The sequence below is a fragment of the Salmo salar genome, chromosome 29 (genome assembly GCF_965601325.2).
Source record: "Salmo salar chromosome 29, fSalSal1, whole genome shotgun sequence".
Taxonomy (NCBI): Eukaryota; Metazoa; Chordata; class Actinopteri; order Salmoniformes; family Salmonidae; genus Salmo; species Salmo salar.
Window position 1 is genome coordinate 36,125,001 of NC_138319.1, and position 10,000 is coordinate 36,135,000.

The 10,000-nt window shown below is 44.3% G+C and overlaps 1 protein-coding gene across 5 annotated transcripts in view; it reads left to right on the top strand.

Moving 5' to 3' along the window:
- LOC106590653 (collagen alpha-1(XI) chain) overlaps nucleotides 1–10,000 on the top strand; it is a 207,134-nt gene that overhangs the window by 87,739 nt on the left and 109,395 nt on the right. For all 5 annotated transcript variants that reach the window (XM_045710693.2, XM_045710695.2, XM_045710694.2 and 2 more), the window contains one exon: nucleotides 8,529–8,582. In XM_045710693.2, the coding sequence (XP_045566649.2) occupies nucleotides 8,529–8,582 (54 nt within the window). The remainder of the gene's footprint in view (nucleotides 1–8,528; nucleotides 8,583–10,000) is intronic.

The following is a 10,000-nucleotide window of genomic DNA, read 5'->3' on the forward strand; positions in this document are numbered from 1 at the left end:
AGAGAGGAGGGTAGTCTACCTTACCAAGACTCTATTTGTCTCCAGAGAGGAGGGTAGTCTACCTTACCAAGACTCTATTTGTCTCCAGAGAGGAGGGTAGTCTACATCACCAAGACTCTATTTGTCTCCAGAGAGGAGGGTAGTCTACCACAGGTTATCAGTGTTTAGGATAGGTTCAGCTCTGGAGGTCAAAGGTCAAACTGTGTGCTTGTAAGCTCTAGGAGTAGTGACATCACTTATGCTGTAGGTCAGGCCAGAGACGGTAGAGAAAGCGAGACAACACACTGCCTATTTTTTTCTGATCGGGGTGAGGCCACTCGGGCCCGCAAATGGGAGTAGTAGACCAGAGCCAGCTGGTGAGCATGCCAGGTATTATGGAGGAACAGTGAGCATGCCAGATATTATGGAGGAACAGTCAGCATGCCAGATATTATGGAGGAACAGTCAGCATGCCAGGTATTATGGAGGAACAGTGAGCATGCCACATATTATGGAGGAACAGTCAGCATGCCAGATATTATGGAGGAACAGTCAGCATGCCAGGTATTATGGAGGAACAGTCAGCATGCCAGGTATTATGGAGGAACAGTGAGCATGCCAGATATTATGGAGGAACAGTCAGCATGCCAGATATTATGGAGGAACAGTCAGCATGCCAGGTATTATGGAGGAACAGTGAGCATGCCACATATTATGGAGGAACAGTCAGCATGCCAGATATTATGGAGGAACAGTCAGCATGCCAGGTATTATGGAGGAACAGTCAGCATGCCAGGTATTATGGAGGAACAGTCAGCATGCCAGGTATTATGGAGGAACAGTCAGCTTGCCAGGTATTATGGAGGAACAGTCAGCATGCCAGATATTATGGAGGAACAATGAGCATGCCAGATAATAGGGAGGAACAGTCAGCATGCCAGGTATTATGGAGGAACAGTCAGCATGCCAGATAATAGGGAGGAACAGTCAGCATGCCAGATATTATGGAGGAACAGTCAGCATGCCAGATATTATGGAGGAACAGTCAGCATGCCAGATATTATGGAGGAACAGTCAGCATGCCAGATAATAGGGAGGAACAGTCAGCATGCCAGATATTATGGAGGAACAGTCAGCATGCCAGATAATAGGGAGGAACAGTCAGCATGCCAGATATTATGTAGGAACAGTGATCATGCCAGATATTATGGAGGAACAGTCAGCATGCCAGATAATAGGGAGGAACAGTCAGCGTGCCAGATAATAGGGAGGAACAGTCAGCATGCCAGATATTATGGAGGAACAGTGAGCATGCCAGATAATAGGGAGGAACAGTCAGCATGCCAGATATTATGGAGGTACAGTCAGCATGCCAGATATTATGGAGGAACAGTCAGCATGCCAGATAATAGGGAGGAACAGTCGGCATGCCAGATATTATGGAGGAACAGTCAGCATGCCAGATATTATGGAGGAACAGTCAGCATGCCAGATAATAGGGAGGAACAGTCAGCATGCCAGATATTATGGAGGAACAGTCAGCATGCCAGATATTATGGAGGAACAGTCAGCATGCCAGATATTATGGAGGAACAGTGAGCATGCCAGATAATAGGGAGGAACAGTCAGCATGCCAGATATTATGGAGGTACAGTCAGCATGCCAGATATTATGGAGGAACAGTCAGCATGCCAGATAATAGGGAGGAACAGTCAGCATGCCAGATATTATGGAGGAACAGTCAGCATGCCAGATATTATGGAGGAACAGTCAGCATGCCAGATAATAGGGAGGAACAGTCAGCATGCCAGATATTATGGAGGAACAGTCAGCATGCCAGATATTATGGAGGAACAGTCAGCATGCCAGATATTATGGAGGAACAGTCAGCATGCCAGATAATAGGGAGGAACAGTCAGCATGCCAGATATTATGGAGGAACAGTCAGCATGCCAGATAATAGGGAGGAACAGTCAGCATGCCAGATATTATGTAGGAACAGTGATCATGCCAGATATTATGGAGGAACAGTCAGCATGCCAGATAATAGGGAGGAACAGTCAGCGTGCCAGATAATAGGGAGGAACAGTCAGCATGCCAGATATTATGGAGGAACAGTGAGCATGCCAGATAATAGGGAGGAACAGTCAGCATGCCAGATATTATGGAGGTACAGTCAGCATGCCAGATATTATGGAGGAACAGTCAGCATGCCAGATAATAGGGAGGAACAGTCAGCATGCCAGATATTATGGAGGAACAGTCAGCATGCCAGATATTATGGAGGAACAGTCAGCATGCCAGATAATAGGGAGGAACAGTCAGCATGCCAGATATTATGGAGGAACAGTCAGCATGCCAGATATTATGGAGGAACAGTCAGCATGCCAGATATTATGGAGGAACAGTCAGCATGCCAGATAATAGGGAGGAACAGTCAGCATGCCAGATATTATGGAGGAACAGTCAGCATGCCAGATATTATGGAGGAACAGTGAGCATGCCAGATATTATGGAGGAACAGTCAGCGTGCCAGATAATAGGGAGGAACAGTCAGCATGCCAGATAATATGGAGGAACAGTCAGCATGCCAGATAATAGGGAGGAACAGTCAGCATGCCAGATATTATGGAGGAACAGTGAGCATGCCAGATAATAGGGAGGAACAGTGAGTTTAAAAAGTTTTCAATGGTAAACGGCCTGAGTAAACTATCTTATTTATCCACCATCTTTCGGTCAGGCAGTGACCCCTCCCTGTATTCCAAAATGGCGTCTCCCTGTAGTAACTCAGAGGAGGGTTATATTACCCCTAAGGTCGGTTTTACAAGCTGCCCTTCTAATGGTTAATGAAGGCTCTGGGAAAGGTAATCTGGTAATCTGGTCCTAGATCAGTGTTCAGGAGGAAATTGTGTCAGGTTGACTGGATGTCCTTTGGGTGGTGGACCATTCTTGACACACACGAGAAACTGTTGAGCGTATAAAAAAAAAAACAGCAACGTTGCAGTTCTTGACACAAACCTCCTACCATACACCGTTCAAGGCACTTCAATATTTTGTCTTGCCCATTCACACACAGAATGGCACACATACGTACACAATACATGTTTCAATTGTCTCAAGGCATAAAAATCATCCCCTTCATCTACACTGAGTGAAGTGGATTTAACAAGTGACATCAATAAGGGATCATAGCTTTCACCTGGATTCACCTGGTCAGTCTATGGCATGGAAAGAGCAGGTGTTCTTAATGTTTTGTACACTCAGTGTATATTAATATTGTACAGGGGAGAACATGTTCATTATTCAGCTCAGTACCCTAGCAACAGTACAGCCCAGGGCCCTGTTTCCCAAAAGCATCATCGTTAGAACATTCGTAGGAGCATCGTTATATCTCAGAGATGTTTCCCAAAACCATGGTTATTAACATTGTACTTGAAGACGCTTGAAATCTAACGCCTGCCTCAGACCACTGGTAATCTAACGCCTCAGACCACTGGTAATCTAACGCCTGCCTCAGACCACTGGTAATCTAACGCCTCAGACCACTGGTAATCTAACGCCTCAGACCACTGGTAATCTAACGCCTCAGACCACTGGTAATCTAACGCCTCAGACCACTGGTAATCTAACACCTCAGACCACTGGTAATCTAACGCCTCAGACCACTGGTAATGTAACACCTCAGACCACTGGTAATCTAACACCTCAGACCACTGGTAATCTAACGCCTGCCCTCAGACCACTGGTAATCTAACGCCTCAGACCACTGGTAATCTAACGCCTGCCCTCAGACCACTGGTAATCTAACGCCTGCCTCAGACCACTGGTAATCTAACGCCTGCCCTCAGACCACTGGTAATCTAACGCCTCAGACCACTGGTAATCTAACGCCTCAGACCACTGGTAATCTAACGCCTCAGACCACTGGTAATCTAACGCCTGCCTCAGACCGCTGGTAATCTAACGCCTGCCCTCAGACCACTGGTAATCTAACACCTGCCTCAGACCACTGGTAATCTAACGCCTGCCTCAGACCACTGGTAATCTAACGCCTGCCTCAGACCACTGGTAATCTAATGCCTCAGACCACTGGTAATCTAACGCCTCAGACCACTGGTAATCTAACGCCTGCCCTCAGACCACTGGTAATCTAACGCCTCAGACCACTGGTAATCTAACGCCTCAGACCACTGGTAATCTAACGCCTGCCTCAGACCACTGGTAATCTAACGCCTCAGACCACTGGTAATCTAACGCCTCAGACCACTGGTAATCTAACGCCTGCCCTCAGACCGCTGGTAATCTAACGCCTGCCCTCAGACCGCTGGTAATCTAACACCTGCCTCAGACCACTGGTAATCTAATGCCTGCCTCAGACCACTGGTAATCTAACGCCTCAGACCACTGGTAATCTAACGCCTCAGACCACTGGTAATCTAACGCCTGCCCTCAGACCACTGGTAATCTAACGCCTCAGACCACTGGTAATCTAACGCCTCAGACCAATGGTAATCTAACGCCTGCCTCAGACCACTGGTAATCTAACGCCTGCCCTCAGACCACTGGTAATCTAACGCCTGCCCTCAGACCACTGGTAATCTAACGCCTCAGACCACTGGTAATCTAACGCCTCAGACCACTGGTAATCTAACGCCTCAGACCACTGGTAATCTAACGCCTGCCTCAGACCACTGGTAATCTAACGCCTCAGACCACTGGTAATTTAACGCCTGCCTCAGACCACTGGTAATCTAACACCGGCCTCAGACCACTGGTAATCTAATGCCTGCCTCAGACCACTGGTAATCTAACGCCTCAGACCACTGGTAATCTAACGCCTGCCCTCAGACCACTGGTAATCTAACAACTGCCCTCAGACCACTGGTAATCTAACGCCTGCCTCAGACCACTGGTAATCTAACGCCTGCTTCAGACCACTCGTAGAACAGCTCAGTGCGTTGTTAGATGCTGTTTTTGCCCTGCCGGCATTACTTTATACACAGAAGATCTCTGCTAAACACAGAATCACGTGGTTTATCCATCTCTCTGTGACCCGCTGATAACCTCAGAACAAAGCTGACTACAAATACATAGTTGCCAATGTCTTTGCAATTGATACAAACAAGCAAATACAAAAAACATGCTTCAAATGAAAAACCGAGATGACTGCATTAAAATATAAACAGTAGGCTATAGGCCTATTTCAATCATATTGAAACACATTTAATGTTCAATCAATTGAGTTATATTTTGCTACTTGTAGGCTACTGTCTGTAATTTGTCTCAATACATTTCATTATGTTTAGCCTAACATGTGAACAACGATGTGCCAAATTGGTGATTTTAGTGAATTTCTATTGGGTAGGCTAAGCCAATAAGCCACCTCAACATTTGTAATACACTACAGTATGTGGACACCTGCTCGTCCAACATCTCATTCCAAAATCATGGGCATTAATAAGGAGTTGGTCCCCCTTTTACTGCTATAACAGCCTCCGCTCTTCTGGAAAGGCTTTCCACTAGATGTTGGAAAATTGCTGCGAGGACTTGCTTCCATTCAACCACAAGAGTATTAGTGAGGTTGGGCACTGATGTTGGGCGATTAGGCCTGGCTCGGGGTTGGTGTTCCAATTCATCCCAAAGGAGTTTGATGGAGTTGTGGTCAGGGCTCTGTGCAGGCCAGTTAAGTTATTTCACACGGATCTCGACAAACAATTTCTATATGGACCTTGCTTTGTGCATGGGAGCATTGTCATGCTGAAACAGGAAAGGGCCTTCCCCAAACTGTTGCCACGAAATTGTAAGCATAAAATCGTCTAGAATGTAATTGTATGCTGTAGAGTTAAGATTTCCCTTCACTGGAACTAAGGGGCCTAGCCTGAACCATGAACAACAGCCCCATACCATTATTCCCCACCAAACTTTACAGTTGGCACTATGCATTCGGGCAGGTAGTGTTCTCCTGGCATCCGCCAAAACCAGATTCATCCGTTGGACTGCCATATGTTGAAGCGTGATTCATTACTCAAGAGAACACATTTCCACCGCTCCAGAGTCCAATGACAGTGAGCTTTACACCGCTCCAGTCAACGCTTCGCATTGCCCATGGTGATCTAAGTGATCAAAGGCTGCCATGGAAACCCATTTCATGAAGCTCTCGACGAACAGTTATTTTGCTGACGTTGCTTCCAGAGGCAGTTTGGAACTCGGTAGTGAGTGTTGCAAATGAGGACAGATGATTTTTACGCCCTACATGCTTCAGCACACGGTTGAGCCGTTCTGTGAGCTTGTGTGGCCTACAATTTCACAGCTGAGCCGATGTTGCACTTAGACTTTGCCACTTCACAATAACAGAACATACAGTTGACTGGGGAAGGTCTAGCAGGGCAGAAATCTGACAAACTGGATTGTTGGCAAGGTGGCAATCTATGACGGTGCCACATTGAAAGTCACTGAGCTCTTCCGTAAGGCCATTCTACTGACAATGTTTGTCTATGGAGATTGCATGGATGTGTGCTTGATTTTATACACCTGTCAGCAACGGGTGTGGCTGAAATAGCCGAATCCACTAATTTGAATTGGTGTCCACATGCTTTTACATATACAGTGGCAAGAAAAAGTATGTGAACCCTTTGGAATTACCTGGATTTCTGCATAAATTGGTAATCAAATTAAATCTGATCTTCATCTAAGTCACAACAATAGACAAACACAGTCTGCTTTAACTAATAACACACACATTAGTTTATGTTTCTTGTCTATATTGAATACATCATTTAAACATTCACAGTGTAGGTTGGAGAAAGTATGTGAACCCCTAGGCTAATGACTTCTCCAAAAGCTAATTGGAGTTAGGAGTCAGCTAACCTGGAGTCCAATCAATGAGACGAAATTGGAGATGTTGGTTTGAGCTGCCCTGCCCTATAAAAAACACTCACACAATTTGAGTTTGCTATTCACAAGAATTATTGCCTGATGTGAACCATGCATCGAACAAAAGAGATCTCAGAAGACCTAAGATTAAGAATTGTTGACTTGCATTAAGCTGGAAAGGGTTACAAAAGTATCTCTAAAAGCCTTGATGTTCTTCAGTCCACAGTAAGACAAATTGTCTATAAATGGAGAAAGTTCAGCACTGTTGCTACTCTCCCTGGGAGTGGCCATCCTGCAAAGATGACTGCATGAGCACAGTACAGAATGCTCAATGAGGTTAAGAAGAATCCTAGAGTGTCAGCTAAAGACTTACAGAAATATCTGGAACATGCTAACATCTCTGTTGACAAGTCTACGATATGTAAAACACTAAACAAGAATGGTGTTCATGGGAGGACACTACAGAAGAAGCCACTGCTGTCCAAAAAACCCCATTGCTGCACGTCTGAAGTTTGCAAAAGTGCACCTGGATGTTCCACAGCGCTACTGGCAAAATATTCTGTGGACAGATGAAACTACAGTTGAGTTGTTTGGAAGGAACACACAACACTATGTGTGGAGAAAAAAAGGCACCAACCATCTGTCCACCAATTGTAGCTCAACAGAAGTTGGGTGATGCAACAGGACAACGACCCAGAACACAGAAGTAAATCAACAACAGAAGGGCTTCAACAGAAGAAAATACGCCTTCTGGAGTGGCCCAGTCAGAGTTCTGACCTCAACCCGATTGAGATGCTGTGGCATGACCTCAAGAGAGCAGTTCACACCAGACATTCCAAGACTATTTCTGAACAAAACAGTTTTGTAAAGAGGGAGGGTCCAAAATTCCTCATGACCATGCAAGTCTGATCCGCAACTAAAGAAAATGTTTGGTTGAGGTTATATTTGCCAAAGGAGGGTCAACCAGTTATTAAATCCAAGGGTTCACATACTTTTTCCACCCTGCACTGTGAATGTTTACACGGTGTGTTCAATAAAGACATGAAAACATATATTTGTTTGTGTGTTATTAGTTTAAGAAAACTGTGTTTGTCTATTGTCGTGACCTAGATGAAGATCAGATAAAATTTTATGACCAATTTATGCAGAAATCCAGGTAATTCCAAAGGGTTCACATAGTTTTTCTTGCCACTGTATAGTGTATCTGGCGTATGTGACAATAAACATCAACAACAACAAAATAATTGATGTTAAGGAAAGATTTGAATGGAGAAATCCGAGACCAGCGCTCCCTTTCAAACCTTTCAGTATCGACTCCAACGACGTACTTAACAACCGCTCCCTCTGCCTGGTGTTTTGGAAAACGCACGTTACGTCTTCAGCCGTTGTAGGAAACGTGAATCGTTGAAACACTCATAAGAATAAATTCCATTGCTATCGGGGAAACCGGGCCCAGTACAGTCCAATGTCAACTATTTCTCTACTATATCAACCAGAAGTTTTTTTGTATTTTTCTTTAGTACCTAAAGTACTGAGAGTAGACACTGCCATAGCTTACATTAGCCCTCTTAAACATCTCCTTAAATTGTGGAAGTGCCCATCTTCTGAGTAGACAGACATACTGTAGATGTGCTCTGCTCTTAGCTCCTTGTCAGATTGATGGTCTCTTTGTTTAGGGACCTCAAGGAGAGCCGGGACCACCGGGTCAGCAGGGGATCCCAGGGACACACGTGAGTATTACAGACAGTATACAGTGTTACAGACACTATACAGTATTACAGACAGTATACAGTATTACAGACAGTGTACTGCATTACAGACAGTATACAGTGTTAGACAGTATACAGTGTTACAGACAGTATACAGTGTTACAGACAGTATACAGTATTACAGACAGTATACAGTATTACAGACAGTGTACTGCATTACAGACAGTATACAGTGTTACAGACAGTGTACTGCATTACAGACAGTATACAGTGTTACAGACAGTATACAGTGTTACAGACAGTATACAGTATTACAGGCAGTATACTGCATTACAGACAGTATACAGTACCACAGACAGTAACACTACCACAGACAGTATACAGTATTACAGACAGTATACAGTATTACAGACAGTATACAGTATTACAGACCGTATGCAGTGTTACAGACAGTGTACTGCATTACATACAGTATACAGTGTTACAGACAGTATACAGTGTTACAGACAGTATACAGTATTACAGACAGTATACAGTATTACAGACCGTATACAGTACCACAGACAGGAAAGGACAGACAGTTTCATCACAGCGCTTGATATTTTTGGCGAATGCTCTTGTTCGGTATTGACTGACCTTCATGTCTTAAAGTAATGATGTACTGTTGCTTCTCTTTGCTTATTTGAGCTGTTCTTGCCATAATGTGGACTTTCATAGCGTTGATGTCTTCACTATTATTCTACAAGGCAGAAAATAGTAAAAATAAAGAAAAGCCCTGGAATGAATAGGTGTGTCCAGACTTTTGACTGGTACTGTATATACAGTGCATTCTGAAAGTATTCAGACCCTTTGAATTTTTCCACATTTTGTTACATTACAGGTTTGTTCTAAAATGGATTCAATTGTTTTTTCCCGTCATCAATCTACACACAATACCCCATAATTACAAAACAAAAAAAGTTTTTTTAGACATTGTTGTACACTAATAAAAAATAAAAAACTGAAATATGACATTAACATACTGTAAGTATTCAGACCCTTTACTCAGTGCTTGGTTGAAGCACCTTTGGCAGCGATTACAGCCTTGAGTCTTCTTGGGTATGACGCTACAAGTTTGGCACACCTGTATTTAGGGCGTTTCTACCATTCTTCTCTGCAGATCCTCTCAAGCTCTGTCAGCTTGGATGGGGAGCATCGCTGCACAGGTATTTTCAGGTCTCTCCCAAGATGTTCGATCGGGTTCAAGTCCGGGCTCTGGCTGGGCCACTGAAGGACATTCAGAGACTTGTCCCGAAGCCACTCATGGTTTGTCTTGGCTGTGTGCTTAGGGTCATTGTTCTGTTGGAATGTGAACCTTCGCCCCAGTCTGAGGTCCTGAGCGCTCTGGAGCAGGTTTTCATCAACGATCTATCTGTACTTTGCTCTGTTCATCTTTCCCT